This window comes from Syngnathoides biaculeatus, chromosome 21 (assembly GCF_019802595.1).
Source record: "Syngnathoides biaculeatus isolate LvHL_M chromosome 21, ASM1980259v1, whole genome shotgun sequence".
In the NCBI taxonomy this organism is placed as follows: domain Eukaryota; kingdom Metazoa; phylum Chordata; class Actinopteri; order Syngnathiformes; family Syngnathidae; genus Syngnathoides; species Syngnathoides biaculeatus.
In genome coordinates, this window is record NC_084660.1 from 1,710,001 (window position 1) to 1,726,069 (window position 16,069).

The window sequence follows — 16,069 nt, forward strand, 5'->3', positions numbered from 1 at the left end:
TTTTTGTTTTTTTTTCGTTTTTTTTTTGATCATAAAAACATTAAATTTGAAGTCAATCGGTTTGAAATATTTTCGGAAATAAGGACTCACAATTGGAAAATGAACGGATTGTTTATTTGTTGTCTCTGCAACGTCCCATTTCAGAAAATTGAAATTTTTCTTCCTCGCATTTGAAAATCTAATTCAATTTGCAGAGCTCTGAATGATGAAATTCATCACAAAAAAATTTCACAGAAAAAAAAAGAAACCTTTACAAACAAACTTTAACAGTTTCAAAGTAAATCTTTTGTAACTTGACCTGGGCAGGTCGGCCCGGTTGTTTCGGGAGTATCAAGATGGCGATCCAGTTTTGGTGGCCAATGAGCCATCTTGTTTTTTTTTTTTTTTTAGATCATTGGCGAGAATATTAGGTCCCGAAATATTTCCTCGCAAAAGCATATCAATAATAACTGACTCAAATATAAAAGGAGGAGGAGTCCCGAATCACGAGGCCTCTCTGATGAGGCCCGCGAGGCGTCTGAAAGCCTGTAGAGGGCGAAATGGAGAAATTCAGCCATTTTGTATGATGCTAACGAGTGTGTGTGTTTTAGCGCGTACTTCGTCAATCTGTTCGGGTGTTGAGAGCGAAAACGCCGCCCGGACGTAAGGACACGGCTCGCCGCCGTCTACCGTGAACGCGCTCCCCGGGACCAGCAGCACCTTCTCGAAAGCGGGACACAAACACGATAGAATTCGGGGTGTTAGGCCGACCGAACCATTGGTCACGACATTTAATACGTTTGCTAACACACAAGCTAACTACCTACATACATACAAATCATTAGCTAGCCCATGAGCTAACTTGCTCATGTGCAACCGATTGTCGCGAAATTCAATACGTTTGCTAGCATGCGAGCTAACTATCTAATGTGCAACCGATTGTCGTGACTTTCAAAAAGTCCGCTAGCCCGCAAGCTAACTAGCTAATGTGCAAACGATTGTCGCGACTTTCAATACGTTCGCTAGCACGCGAGCTAACTAGATAATGTGCAATCGATTGTCGCGAAATTCAATACGTTTGCTAGCATGCGAGCTAACTAGCTAATGTGCAACCGATTGTTGTGACAGTTAATATGTTTGATAGCCCACGAGCTAACTATCTAATGTGCAACCGATTGTCGTGACTTTCAATATGTCCGCTAGCCCGCAAGCTAACTAGCTAATGTGCAAACGATTGTCGCGACTTTCAATACATTCGCTAGTACGCGAGCTAACTAGATAATGTGCAATCGATTGTCGCGAAATTCAATACGTTTACTAGCATACAAGCTAACTAGCTAATGTGCAACCGATTGTCGGGAATTTCAATACGTTTGCTAGCATGTGAGCTAACTAACTAATGTTCGACCGATTGTCACGAAATTCAATATGTTTGCTAGCATGCCAGCTAACTATGTAATGTGCAACCGATTGTCACCATGTTCAATACGTTCGCTAGCCCGCGAGCTAACGATTTAATGCGCAACAAATTGTTGCAGCATTTAATGGTTGCTAGCACGCGAGCTAACTAGGTAACGTGCTACCGATTGTTGTAACATTCAATACTTTCGCTAGCCCGCAAGCTAACTATCTAATGTGCAACCGATTGTCGGGACATTCAATACGTTCGCTAGCACGCGAGCTAACTAGATAATGTGCAACCGATTGTCGGGAATTTCAATACGTTTGCTAGCATGCGAGCTAACTAGCTAATGTGCAACCGATTGTTGCGAAATTCAATACGTTTGGGAGCATGTGAGCTAACTATCTAATGTGCTACCGATTGTCACGAAATTCAATATGATTGCTAGCATGCGAGCTAACTAGGTAACATGCTACCAATTGTCGTGACATCCGATACGTTTGTGAGCCCAACAGCTAATTAGTTAATATGCAACCGATTATCGCGACATTTCATACATTTGCTAGCACACAAGCGAACTATCGAATGTGCAACTGATTGTCGCGATATTCAATACGTTCGCTAGCACACAAGCTAATTAGCTAATGTTCTACCGACTGTCGCAAAATTCAATACGTTTGCTAGCATGTGAGCTAACTATGTAATGTGTAACCGATTGTCATCACGTTCAATACGTTCGCTAGCCCGCGAGCTAACGATCTGATGTGCAACAAATTGTTGCAGCATTTAATGGTTGCTAGCACCCGAGCTAACTAGGTAACATGCTACCGATTGTCGTGACATCCGATACGTTTGTTAGCCCACCAGCTAATTAGTTAATATGCAACCGATTATTGCGACATTTCATACGTTTGCTAGCACACAAGCTAATTATCGAATGTGCAACCGATTGTCATCACGTTCAATACGTGCATTCAATTGTCGCGACATTCAATACGTTCGCTGGCCCGCAAGCTAACTAACTAACGTGCAACCGATTGTCGCGACATTCAATACTTTCGCTAGCCCGCGAGGTAACTAGCTAAAGTGCTACAGATTATCGTGACATACAACACAGTTGCTAGCCCGTGAGCTAACCGCACACACAAACCTCCTTCTCCAGGGCCTTCTCCATGATGAGATTCCGGGTGTCACGCACGCCCGTCAGCTCGAGCCACAGGAACATCCCTGCCGACGGGGCGTGCCACTTGGCCAGACCTGCAGAACATAAAAAAAAAAAATGGCACGACGCCACCGGCGACCAGTCGCGGCTCGTCCGTGCGGTGTTACCTGTAAGCCACTTCTCCGCGGAGCTAATCATTGCGTCCCGCTGTCTTCTGTAGAACTCGATCACCCTGTGGCAAGAAAAAAAAACTATTGATGGGTTCTGATCATGATCTATATAAACAGGGAGGGGGGTCTGGGAGGGGGGGGGGGGGCAAGATACCCGTCTGTGTGGTGAAGAAAACCGTCTCGGCCCCAGCTGTGCAAGAGTTGTGACACCATGAGCTGGAGAAAAATTCATGGCGAGACTGTAATGACATTGTAATTATCCTTCCTGTCATAATTAGGAACTTCCTCCTGACTTCTTAAACCTGTCCAGCTAACGTGCAACCGATTGTCGTGACATTCAATGCGTTCGCTAGCACGCGAGCTAACTAGCCAATGTGCAACCAATTTTCGCAAAATTCAATGTTTGCTAGCATGCGAGCTAACTATGTAATGTGCTACCGATTGTCGCGGCATTAACTAGCTAATGTGCAGCCGATTGTCGTGACATTCAATACGTTCGCTAGCACGCGAGTTAACTGGCTAATCTGCAACCGATTGTCGTGACATTTAATACGTTTGCTAGCACACAAGCTAACTAGCTAATGTGCAACCAATTTTCGCGAAATTCAATATGTTTGCTAACATGCGAGCTAACTATGTAATGTGCTACAGATTGTCACGGCATTAACTAGCTAATGTGCAAATGATTGTTGTGACATTCAATACGTTCGCTACCATGCGAGCTAACTAGCTAACGTGCATTCAATTGTCGCAACATTCAATACGTTTGCTGGCCCGCAAGCTAACTAGCTAATGTGCAACGGATTGTTGTGACAGTCAATATGTTTGCTAGCCCACGAGCTAACTAGCTAATGTGCTTCCGATTATCGTGACATACAAATCATTAGCTAGCACACAAGCTAACTGGCTAATGTGTTACCAATTATCGTGACATAGAAATCATTAGCTAACCCACGACCTAATTATCTAATGTGCAACCGATTGTCGCCACAATTAATACGTTCACTAGCCCGCGAGCTAACTAGCTAATGTTCTACCGATTGTCGCGAAATTCAATACGTTTGCTAGCACGAGAGCTAACGAGCTAATGAGCTATAACTGTTGAGCCAGACAATAAGTTGGCTAGCCCGAGAGCTAACCAACTAATGTGCAACCAATTGTCGTGACATTCAAAATGTTCGCTAGCCTGCAAGCTAACTAGCTAATGTGCAACCGATTGTCGTGACTTTAAATACGTTCGCTAACCCGCAAGCTAACTATCTAATGTGCAAACGATTGTCGCGACATTCAATACGTTCGCTAGCCCACAAGCTAACTATCTAATGTGCAACCGATTGTCGTGGCTTTCAATACGTTCGCTAGCCCGCAAGCTAACTAGCCAATGCGCGACCGATTGTCGCCACATTCAATACATTTGGTAGCCGGTGAGCTAACTAGCTAATGCGCGACAGATTGTCGCCACATTCAATACGTTCGCTAGCCTGCGGGCTAACTAGCTAATGTGCAACCGATTGTCACGACATTCAATACGTTCGCTAGCCCACAAGCTAACTGGCTAATGTGCAACCAATTGTCGTGACTTTCAATACGTTTGCTAGCCTGCAAGCTTACTAGCCAATGCGCGACAGATTGTCGCCACATTCAATACGTTCGCTAGCCCGCAAGCTAACTATCTAATGTGCAAACGATTGTCGCGACATTCAATACGTTTGCTAGCACGTGAGCTAACTACCTGCGTGAAGGTGCTGGTGTGCATGGTGGAGGCCTGGATGTGCAGAACCACCCGGTCCACCAGGGGCTTGGGACCCGTCACAAAGCCGATCCTCAAGCTGCGGCGGGGAAAGAGTCAACCGATTTAAAGACTGAATAAAAATAAAAATAAAAATAAAGTGAACCCGATTGACTGAGAAGCGTCCGGATTACCCCGAAGACAGGATCTTGGAGAAGGAGTCGGTTCTGATGACGCGCCCGTCTACGTCCATGGAGAGGAAGGTCGGCGCCCAAGGCTTCTGGAACTGCAGGAAGTAGTAAGGGTCGTCCTCGATGATGAGCATGTCGTACATCCGTGCCAGCTGCGCACAGTGGAAAAAATAAAATAAAAAAGTATTTTTTATCCAGCTTATCCTCATTCGGGTCGCTGACGATGCCAGAACACAAAGTTCTGCCGAGTGCACGATCGACTCAGCAGGGGACCAAAACACCACCTCGTAGACTTCCTTCTTCCTCTGCGTGGTCATGGACGCTCCGGTGGGGTTCCCCCCATTAGGAATCGTGTACAGGACTTTGGGCCTGAGGACGTCTGACCGGTCCCAGCGGGACAAGACCTCCTCGAGGGCCGCCGGGATCATCCCGTGCTGGTCGCTCGGGACGTTGACGATGTTGCAACCCAGCGGCTGGAGCTGGGTTTTAAAAACTGTTGAGGTTCTGGAGTTTTAGAAAGTTCCGTTCCACCTGGGATTTTTGGTCTCACCGCCGCCAGGGTTCCGGGGTAGGTGGGCGAGTCCAGCAGGATGTCATCTCCTGGGCTGACCAGCATCTCAAATATCTGCCAGACCGAAAAACTGTTGAAAAGGTGCCAGGAAGTGAAAACTGGACGGGTACCTTGCAGAGTCCCTCCTGGCTCCCTGTGGTCACACAGACATCCATCTGCCCCCGATCCGGACTGTAGACAGCCGTCGGTGGGTCGTGGAGTTCCTTCTGCAGATTCTTCATCCACATCAGCAGCTCGGGGATTCTGCGTCAAGGTTGCGCGTTGTGACTCACGGAAGCTGACGCGCGGTTTTCCGCCATGGGCCGCATAAAATCGTGTGGGGGGCCGCGATCTGGCCCCCGGGCCTTGGATTCGACACCGGTGGAGTGAAAAACATCCATCCATTTTCTCAACAGCTTAAACGTCAAATGTCTCACGGAAATATCATTCATTTCCCGTGCCGCTTATCCCCACGTGGGCCGTGGGGGTGTCGGAGCCTATCTCAGATCATCAGCCAATCACAGGGCACAAATAAACAATTTGCACTCCAATTTACACCTACGAGCAGTTTAGTCTTCAACTGACCTCAAATGAGCCATCAGACATAAGGCAGAGGTGTCAAACTCAAGGCCCGGTGCCCAGATCGCGGCCCGCCACGTGATTTGATGCGCCCCGCGAAGGCAAAACGTCCGCATAAACTTCCACGATTCTTGTGAAAATCTGCAACGATTTACACCTACGGGCAATTTCGTCTTCAACTGACCTCAAATGAGCCACAAAACTGCGTAAGGCACAGGTGTCAAACTCGAGGCCTGGGGGCCAGATCACGGCCCGCCATATGATTTCATGCCTCCCGCGAAGCGAAATCACCAGACCACCGGCTAATTCCAGGCCACATATAAAGAATTTGCACTCCAATTTACACCGACATGCAATTTAGTCTTCATCCATCCATTTTCTTAGCCGCTTATCCTCACAAGGGTCGCGGGAGTGCTGGAGCCTATCCCAGCTCTCAACAGTCAGGAGGCAGGGCACCAGCCAATCACATGTTTGTGGGATGTGGGCGGAAACCGATGTGCCCGGAGAAAACCCACGCAGACACGGGGAGAACATGCTAACTTCTGTGAGGGATTTTGTGTGATCGGTGTTAGGTTGTGCATGACTTGTGTATGGTTCTGGTTTTTGGAGTGAGGTATGGAGTTTTTGGTGCCTCACCCATTAGAGGCGGAGTACTGGAGAGCCCTTTTCATGGCCACCTCGTCGAAGGAGACTGCCGGACCGTTCTTGACCTTGATGACGGCCGACTCAAAGGGGAACGTGTCTGGGTTGGGGGCCCCGCCGGCCAGCGAAATCAGCGACGGGGGCGAACGCTGCTGCAGCTCCGCTACGGACGCAGACCGCATCGCGGCGTCAAGGACAAATACCGGAATTTCTGGCCTACAAGCCGCGGCTTTTTTTCCCCCCACACGCTTTCAACCCCGTGGTGGTGCGGCGCTAGTGTTAGCGCCACGCTGGCGCTAGCGTTAAACTCTTTCTGTGTACCGAGGTGCGCTCTGTAGGCCGGGAATTACGGTACATAAATAAAACGGGGCTAGAAAGTATTCATCTGAGAATACTTTCCAGATCATCTAAGTCATAGGTGTCAAACTCAAGGCCCGGGGGGCCAGATCCGGCCCGCCACATCAACTCACGGCCCCAAATTTCAAATCGCATGATCATAAATGATAATGTTGAGATATCGCAAGCGTTTTTAATGTTCCCAAACATCAATAATCGTTGAAAACCGCTACATAAAGTGATTTATAAATTTCGTGGGTGAGTATGATGAGGCGATAATCCGATTTTTATGGTTTCACAGTCACTCTGAGGGAAACCAGAACCACATGTGGCCCGCGACAAATATGAGTTTGACACCCCCGATCCTGACCTAAGTGGTTTTTGCCGGCCACTCACTCAAAATCCTGATGGGCGACGGCTTCCTTGCCGCGCTAATGGCCGTGAGGAACCGCGAGTAATTCATATTTCCAGCCGGCAGATTCTCGAAAAACCACGCGGGAGGCAGTCCCGGTCGTGTAATTTTTCCTGACCCGCTTTCCTGAAACCGCTCCACCGGTCCAACTTGAAATTTCTGGAATTGTAAGCAAAAATGAAAACACAAACAAAAGAAAGAATGTTGTAACGTGTGATGAAATTATTACATATTTTTTTGCTTACGACGATGACGATATTCGCACGTCCTTGAGTTTTTGTTCAGGTTCCACTTCCTGCACTAGTCAGGTCGCTAAAGTTAGCAATATAGCTAAGGGTTATTAGCCGCTGAAATGTGGCTGTGTGTTTTTAATGTCACTAGCAAAATATTACGAGATCACTTCTTCCTAGTCCAGGACTGACAACAGACTTGACAGATACTAGTTCCTTCATGTGATCGAAACTTTAATCTCGCATTCCTGTCCCTGGTTCTGTTCAGTACCTCTTGTGTCACGGAAGACAAAATAACAACATCCGGTGACATTGCCTGTCACTCAAAACCAACTAGCCAATGGGGGCGCATTTCTTCTAAAGCCCGCCTATCCGATCGGAAGAAAAGTCATTTGCAATGCAAGAAATAACATTATTGCTGCTATGTTGATTGCATAATATGATAACTATCAATGTTTTCTTTTTAAAAAATATATTTTTGCTTCATAGTCTTGTTTGTATTTAGCAACTGGAAAAGTTTTGTTTGATTCTTATTGGCATAACGGTGACTCCATACGTATCCTGCCCGTAAACGACGTGGGAATCCGAACAACATTTTTTAATTTTTTTTTAATTTAGAAACACAGAACTCAATCGCTAGGGGGATAAAATGTGCATTCACATTTTTTTGAGCGTTTAACGGACCAAATATATTGCTTGGCTTCTTGAGAGGACACGACACCACCCGGAAATGACCGTAAAAAGTGTTGTTAGCGTTAGCTTACTACGTAGGAACCATAACAACGCTGCCCGCAGTTCATATTCTGCTCATTTTTATGTTTTTTTTTAAAAACTCATTCGCTAGGGAATAAAATGTGCTTTCACATTTTTTGAGTGTTTAACGGACTAAATATATGACTTGGCTTTTTTCGAGGACACGACACCAGCCGGAAATGGCCGGAAGTAGTGTTGTTAGCATTAGCTTACGATGTGGGAACCATAACAACACTGCCAGCAGTTCATATTCTGCTCATTTTTTTTCATTATTTTTATTTAGAATCACAAATCTCAATTACCAGGGATAAAATTTGCTTTCATAATTTTTGAGCGTTTAACGAACTAAATATATTACTTGGCTTTTTGAGAGGACACACCAGCCGGAAATGACCGGAAGCAGTGTTGTTAGCATTAGCTTGTACTAACAAGTCGAACGTCTGCCTCGACTCCGGACTCTTTAACGCTTTGGTCGTTAAATTCCACTATTTTTTTTTTTGTTATTCAAACACCGGACTACACTTAAAAAGTTAATTCGCGACGGAAGCTTTATCATTTTTTTTATGGATTTATTTTTCAATGCGTTTTCTGCCATGTAAAGCTTCTGCATCTCCTTCGTGACTTCAATGGGGAAAAGGAAAGACTTGGTTCATTCCAGAGTTCTCGGTAAGTTAACAACTTCCTCTATGAGACCGGATATTTCCGACTCCCGCCACACAACGATTATTATTTTTTAAAAAAAAAAAATATTAATTATTTTTTAAATTTTATAATTATTATTTATTTGCCCGTGTGCAGGCGAAGGTGGCGCGGGGCCACACGGTAAGCACAAGCATAAAAAGCACAAGAGGCACAAGAGGAGGCATCATGGCCCCTCTGGGGCACCGGTGCCTGCCGCCGGCGTCGTAGCCGCCGCTCCTCGCCCGCCACCGCAGCTGCGGCTCAAGATCAAGCTGGGAGGGCAAACGCTCGGAACCAAAAGGTGGGTCGGCCAGGTTGGACTCCCCTCCGTCTCGCGTCTGGACTGAACTGGTTTCTTTCCGCTCCAGCGTACCCACCTTCACCGTGCATCCTGGGGTGGCTTGTTCGCCGTCGCCGCTGATGATTGTGGACGACGATGACAACGACGATGACGACGACGAGCCTTCTGTACCCCTGGAGCAGTACCGGGCCTGGCTGGGTGAGAACGAGCAACGGCGCAACCTCGGTTCGAGAAGTGATTTGTTCGAAAACCCAATCGCTATTTCCCATTGCGATCAATGGCAAAAGAAATAATCCGTTCCGAGCCTGAACAATCAAGCTTTTTAAAGCATTTTTCTTTTCGCTTTTCCTGATCGTAAACTGCATAATAAAAATACATGTATAGTTTCCATACTTTATATCATAAAATAATTTAAGAAATATTTATTTTATTGATGATTATATCTTAAAATGTATGCTTTAGTAGTAGAGGAGGCGAGGCTGGGAGTGCATTGCCGTATCTGGAGCGACTCGGACCCCCGCAGCCTTTTAAATTTTTTATTTGTATTAACAATAGTGCAGAATAACTTTAGACAAGCAATAATGGGGGGGGGCAAAATAATTTTAATTTTTACCCAAAATGACAAACAAAAATGAACAGTGTATCCAATAGGTCATGTAATATTAATGTATTGTTAAATCCTCTCTCATTTAATCGGGGTTTGAGAAGATTTTTATCGACAATTCCGAATTTTCAGGGGCGCTGCCATTTTCGCGGACCCCGAAGCTAGGCTAAAGGCCTCCGCCACCACCGAAGCTCGGCTAAAGGCCTCCGCCGCCCGAAACCTCGGCTCGCGGCCCGCCTTCGGCATCCGGGGCTAACTAAGTCCGGCGGCGGGACACGAGTCGAGCTTCCAAGCGATGGAGGTCGTTAGCCCCGTACCCCGAAGCTAGGCCAAAGGCCTCCGCCGCCTGAAAGCTCGGCTTGGGGCCCGCCTTCGGTGCAGGCGGAGGCCTTTAGCCTAGCTTCGTCATCAGGTTCTAACTAAGTGGGCGGCGGCGGGACACAAGCTGAGCTGGGGTCCGGGGCTAACGACCTCCGCCGCCTGGAAGTTCAGCTCGTGTCCCGCCGCCGCCCACTTAGTTAGCCCCTGATGACGAAGCTAGGCTAAAGGCCTCCGCCTGCACCGAAGGCGGGCTGCGAGCCGAGCTTTCAGGCGGCGGAGGCCTTTGGCCTAGCTTCAACTAAAGATCTTCGTTCGAAAACAGAAGCAAAAAAAAAAACCTCTCAATTTTCATGCGAAAACCGATGTGTTCGAGAACCGGGACTTTGGAGAACTGAACGAAGTGGCCGGCGGCACCGCCACGAGCCGAGTTTCCAGGCGGCGGAGGCCGTTAGCCCCGGACCCCGAAGCTAGGGTAAAGGCCTCTGCCACCACTGAAGCTTGGCTCGCGGCCTGCCTTCGGTGGCGGCGGAGGCCTTTAGCCTAGCTTTGGGGTCCGGGGCTAACGACCTCCGCCACCACCGAAGCTTGGCTCAAGATCTTCGTTCGAAAACAGATTTGTTCGAGAACGGGGACCTTGGAAAACCGAGTATTCACTGTAGACTGACTCAACTCACGTGGAGGGGTGGGGATTGATTCATCCTGGTTTGCGGGTCAGACGAAGACAGCAACATGGCCACGTCCCCTCTGCCTGACGTGGACTCGGACTCCATGTTGGGAGTGCCGGTGGACGAGGAGGAGAGGTGGCTGGATGCTCTTGAGAAGGGCGAGCTCGACGACAACGGCGAGTTGAGGAAGGAGGTCGACGAGTCTCTGCTCACTGCCAGACAGGTGAGGAGAAATTGGGGGGAGAAGGGCGGGGCGGCGCTGCATTTTCGCTCACAAGTACTCTGCGCTCTTCAGAAAGCGCTACTCCACAAGCAGCAGATCCAGCCTCTTCTGGAGCTGCCCATGGGCTACAAGGAGAAGGAGATGACCGCCGAGATGATGCAGAAGCGGGAGGAGCGCGCTCGGAAACGCCGCCTGCAGGCGGCCAAGAAAGCGGAGGAGAACAAGAACCAGACCATCGAGAGGCTCACCAAGACCAGCAAGGCCAAGATCAAAAGCATGCGCGAGAAGAAGTCCAAGCAGAGTCAGTGTCCCATCGTCCACTACAGCGACTCGGCCCGAGGCGTGACCATCTCCTTCCCCGCGGGCGTCGCCGCCCCCCGGGCCACTGCGCCGCCCCCGCCGCCGCCGGTCCCTTTGAGATGCGGCGTGAGCGGCTGCTCCAACCAGAAGAAGTATCGCTGCTCCAAAACGGGCGTCCCTCTATGCAGCCTGCGGTGCTACAAGACCAACATGGAGTCAGTCCGGGGCACGGGCGTGACGGCCCTCTGAGGGGGAAACCGGAACCGCGACGTGGCCCGCCGAGAGTTCGACGCTGCCTCGCCGGACGCAAATGCACCCCCCCCCCTCCCCCCTCACGCTCCGCGTTTCAAACGCATTAAAACGGGATTCTTTCACTGCCATTGACGGCTATGGACGTCAAATATCCGCGGAAACTCGGGGGTGGGGGGCGGGGCAGTAAAAGTCTTGTTATGGAGATGTGCGTGAATGATAAATCGTTGTATAGAGGGAGAAGATTGTGAATGATTTTAATAAATCGACACCAACGATAGTTTTACGACACTGGTGTCAAACTCGAGGCCCGGGGGCCAGATCCGGCCCGCCCAGACGGTTTAATGTGGCCCGCAGAGGTAAATCATGTGTGTCAACCTCCATGAGTCCTGTTTGAATCTGGAACAAAATTTCAAATTATATCCAAAATAACGTTGACGACATAGGTGTCAAAATCGCGGGCTGGGGGCCAGATCTGGCCCGCCCAGACGGTTTTATGTGGCCCTCAGTGGTAAATCATGTGTGTCAACCTCCATGATTCTTGTTTGAATCTGGACCAAAATTTCAAATTATATGATAAATAATAACGTTGACGACATAGGTGTCAAAATCGATGCCCGGGGGCCAGATCCAGCCCGCCCAGACGGTTTGATGTGGCCCACAAAGGGAAGTCATATGTGTCAACCATGATTATTGTTTGAATCTGGACCAAAATTTCAAATTATATTTTAAACGATAATGTTGATGACAGGTGTCAAAATCGCAGGCTGGGGGCCAAATACGGCCCACCAGATGGTTTTATGTGGCCCACAGAGGTAAATCATGTGTCAACCTCCATGAGTCCTGTTTGAATCTGGACCAAAATTTCAAATTATATTATACATGATAATGTTGATGACATAGGTGTCAAAATCGATGCCCGGGGGCCAAATCCGGCCCGCCCATACGGTTTGATGTGGCCCACAAAGGGAAGTCATATGTGTCAACCATGATTATTGTTTGAATCTGGACCAAAATTTCAAATTATATGATAAATGATAACATTGACAACATAGGTGTCCAAATCGAGCCCCGGGGGCCAGATCCGGCCCGCCCATACGGTTTGATGTGGCCCACAAAGGGAAGTCATATGTGTCAACCATGATTCTTGTTTGAATCTGGACTAAAATTTCAAATTATATTTTAAATGATAAAGTTGATGACACAGGTGTAAAAATCGAGGCCGGGGGGCCAAATCCGGCCCACCAGATCGTTTTATGTGGCCCGTGAAGGTAAATCATATGTCAACCTCCATGAGTCCTGTTTGAATCTGGACCAAAATTTCAAATTATATGATAAATAACGTTGACGACATAGGTGTCAAAATCGATGCCCGGGGGCCAAATCCGGCCCGCCCATACGGTTTGATGTGGCCCACAAAGGGAAGTCATATGTGTCAACCATGATTATTGTTTGAATCTGGACCAAAATTTCAAATTATATGATAAATGATAACATTGACAACATACGTGTCCAAATCGAGCCCCGGGGGCCAGATCTGGCCCGCCCAGACGTTTTTATGTGGCCCGCAGAGGTAAATCATGTGTGTCAACCTCCATGAGTCCTGTTTGAATCTGGACCAAAATTTCAAATTATATGATAAATAACGTTGACGACATAGGTGTCAAAATCGATGCCCGGGGGCCAAATCGGGCCCGCCCATACGGTTTGATGTGGCCCACAAAGGGAAGTCATATGTGTCAACCATGATTCTTGTTTGAATCTGGACTAAAATTTAAAATTATATTTTAAATGATAAAGTTGATGACACAGGTGTAAAAATCGAGGCCGGGGGGGCCAAATCCGGCCCACCAGATCGTTTTATGTGGCCCGTGAAGGTAAATCATATGTCAACCTCCATGAGTCCTGTTTGAATCTGGAACAAAATTTCAAATTATAAATGATAATGTTGATGACAGGTGTCAAAGTCATGGCCTGGGGGCCAGATCCGGCCCGCCCAGACGGTTTGATGTGGCCCGCAAAGGGAAGTCATACGTGTCAACCATGATTGTTTGAATCTGGACCAAAATTTCAAATTATATTTTAAATGATAATGTTGATGACAGGTGTCAAAATCGCGGGCTGGGGGCCAAATACCTAGATGGTTTTATGTGGCCCGCAAAGGTAAATCATGCGTCAACCTTTGTGATTCTTGTCTGAATCTGGAACAAAATTTCGAATTATATTATGATAACATATTATGACATAGGTGTCAAAATCGAGGCCCGGGGGCCAGATCCAGTTCGCCAGACGATTTTATGTGGGCCGCAAAGGTAAATCATATGTGTCTACCTCCATGATTCTTGTTTGAATCTGGACCGAAATTTCCAATTGTCATATCACAAATGATAATGTTGATGGCATCTGTGTCAAAATCAAGGCCCGGGGGCCAGATCCAGCCCGCCCATACGGTTTTATGTGGCCCATAAAGATAAATCATATGTGTCAACCTCCATGATTCCTGTTTGAATCTGGACTGAAATTTCAAATTATATTATAAATAATGTTGACGACATGGGTGTCAAAATTGAGGCCCGGGGGCCAGATCTGGCCTGCCAGATGGTTTTATGGGCCCATAAAGGTAAATCACATGTGCCAACCTCCATGACTCTTGTTTGAATCTAGACCGAAATTTCAAATTATTTTATAAAGGATAATGTTGATGACAGGTGTCAAAATCAAGGCCCGGGGGCCAAATCTGGTCCGCCAGATGGTTTTATGTGGCACATAAAGGTAAATCTTGTGTGTCAACCTCCATGGTTTCTGTTTGAATCTGGAACAAAATTTCAAATTATAATATAAATGATAACATTGACGACAGGTGTCAAAATCAAGGCCCGGGGGCCAAATCCGACCCGCCAGATGGTTTTATGTGGCACATAAAGGTAAATCATCTGTGTCAACCTCCATGATTCTTGTTCGAATCTGACCGAAATTTCTATTGTGACATCACAAATGTTAACGCTGACGGCAAAGGTGTCAAATCCGAGGCCCGGGAGCCAGATTCGGCCCGCCGGATGATATATGTGGCCCGCAGAGGCAAATCATGTGTCAACCTCAGTGATTCTTGTTCAAATCTGGATGAAAATTTCAAATTGTCGCATCAAAAATGATAACGTTGAGATATCCCAATCCTTTTGTGTTACACAGAACAACAGTTGGAAAAACCCAGTGCCCTCGATTTCTGGTTCCAAACCTTGCTCATAAAATTTGCGTAAATACGATAAAGCGATTCAAGGTTTTTATGGTTTCAGTCTTTACGGTCCTCGAGGGGAAACGGCAACTCCAATGTGGCCTGTGTCAAAAACTGGTTGGACACCCCTGGTCGACTAGGTAGACCTCAAATTCAGCACGGATGCTGCTGATCACAACAGACCACTAGATGGCCTCAAAACATAGATTAGGATTCGAGGCCCAGCACTTTGTTTCGCCTTTATTTCTCAGACAGAACACGTGGTGTCATCCATGGTCATGTGACATCCGAGTCATTTGCAAAGTCCCGCAGGGCTCAATTCTGTGCCCACTTTTGTTGAGTAGTGAGATACTTTCCTATTCAAATTAGAAAACCCAATTCAAATAAATATACAAGCACAGGAGGATCAACGGACAATTTTTCATACTTCATCTTCGGGAAACCACCGTATTTTCCCGACAAGCCGCTACTTTTTTCGGGTGCTGTGAATCCCACGGGCCGTTTTCCGACGCGGTTAAAAAGAAATTTTTACGCTAGCGGCTATCACAAAAAAACTCGTTCGCATATTCAAATATGGCCGTTCCCGGCAATGGACGTTAGAGGCTTCAAATGTGGAGAAGAAAACTTTACTTTCAGCGGGCGTAGAAGAAGAATCTACCTCAAATGGCTGTAGAACAAGAAGAAAAATGTACCTCAATTGGCCATCGGAGGGCGCCCTGAAAATAGGATGCTGCACAACACTCACAAAGCAAAAGATGTATGTTTTTTTATTTGATTAAAAATCTCAAAATGAAAATGACAGTGAGAGCGACTGAGATATTCGGAGGGTGTTCAACTTTGGCGGTTTCAGCAAGCAGGAGGAGGATGACGAAAAAAAAATTGACTGTTCTGTTCTCTCTGAGCAGTTTTATGACTTTTATCGTCACTGTTAGGAAACATTCATCCATCCAGCCATCCATTTTCTACTGCTTCTCCGGGTCGGGTCGCGGAGGAAGTAGGTTCAGCAGGGACTACCAAGACTTCCCCCGGCCACTTCCGGAGGGATTCCGAGGCGTTCCCGGGCCAGCCTACAGACGTATTCCCTCCAGCGTGTCCGCGTCCCCGGCGTCTCTTTCCGGTGGGACGTACCCGGAACACCTCACCAGGGAGGGATCCGAATCAGATGCCCCCAGCCACCTCATCTGGCTCCTCTCAATGCGGGGGAGCACCGGCTCGACACTGAGCCCCTCCCTGATGACCGAGCTTCTAACCCTATGAGACTTCCCAGACGTCCCTTTCCCCAGCCACTTCTTCCAGCTCTTCCGGAGGGATCCCGAGGCGTTGCCAATCCAGCCGAGAGACATGGTCTGTCCAGCGTG

At 47.5% G+C, this 16,069-nt stretch overlaps 2 protein-coding genes across 4 annotated transcripts; one reads left to right on the forward strand and one right to left on the reverse strand.

The window, feature by feature from the left end:
- Positions 1-92: 92 nt before the first annotated feature.
- On the reverse strand, positions 93-7,667 carry aadat (aminoadipate aminotransferase). 3 transcript variants are annotated; one of them, XM_061808450.1, is made up of 13 exons: positions 7,398-7,667; positions 7,137-7,311; positions 6,399-6,567; positions 5,315-5,447; positions 5,184-5,258; positions 4,918-5,112; positions 4,637-4,785; positions 4,446-4,542; positions 2,868-2,929; positions 2,711-2,775; positions 2,532-2,638; positions 598-699; positions 93-525 (listed from the first exon to the last, which is right to left on the reverse strand). In XM_061808450.1, exons 2-13 carry the CDS (start codon positions 7,201-7,203, stop codon positions 484-486), a joined length of 1,263 nt encoding a protein of 420 aa, XP_061664434.1. In that variant the 5' UTR covers positions 7,204-7,311; positions 7,398-7,667; the 3' UTR covers positions 93-483. The 3 variants fall into 3 exon arrangements, with proteins under 3 accessions (XP_061664434.1, XP_061664435.1, XP_061664436.1); XM_061808451.1 differs by having other exon boundaries at positions 7,382-7,667; XM_061808452.1 differs by lacking the exons at positions 6,399-6,567; positions 7,398-7,667 and having other exon boundaries at positions 7,137-7,278.
- A 273-nt stretch (positions 7,668-7,940) lies between these two features.
- On the forward strand, positions 7,941-14,442 carry ino80b (INO80 complex subunit B). Its single transcript, XM_061808460.1, has 5 exons — positions 7,941-8,801; positions 8,934-9,117; positions 9,185-9,315; positions 10,758-10,930; positions 11,003-14,442. Exons 1-5 carry the CDS (start codon positions 8,762-8,764, stop codon positions 11,477-11,479), a joined length of 1,005 nt encoding a protein of 334 aa, XP_061664444.1. The 5' UTR covers positions 7,941-8,761; the 3' UTR covers positions 11,480-14,442.
- Positions 14,443-16,069: the final 1,627 nt, after the last annotated feature.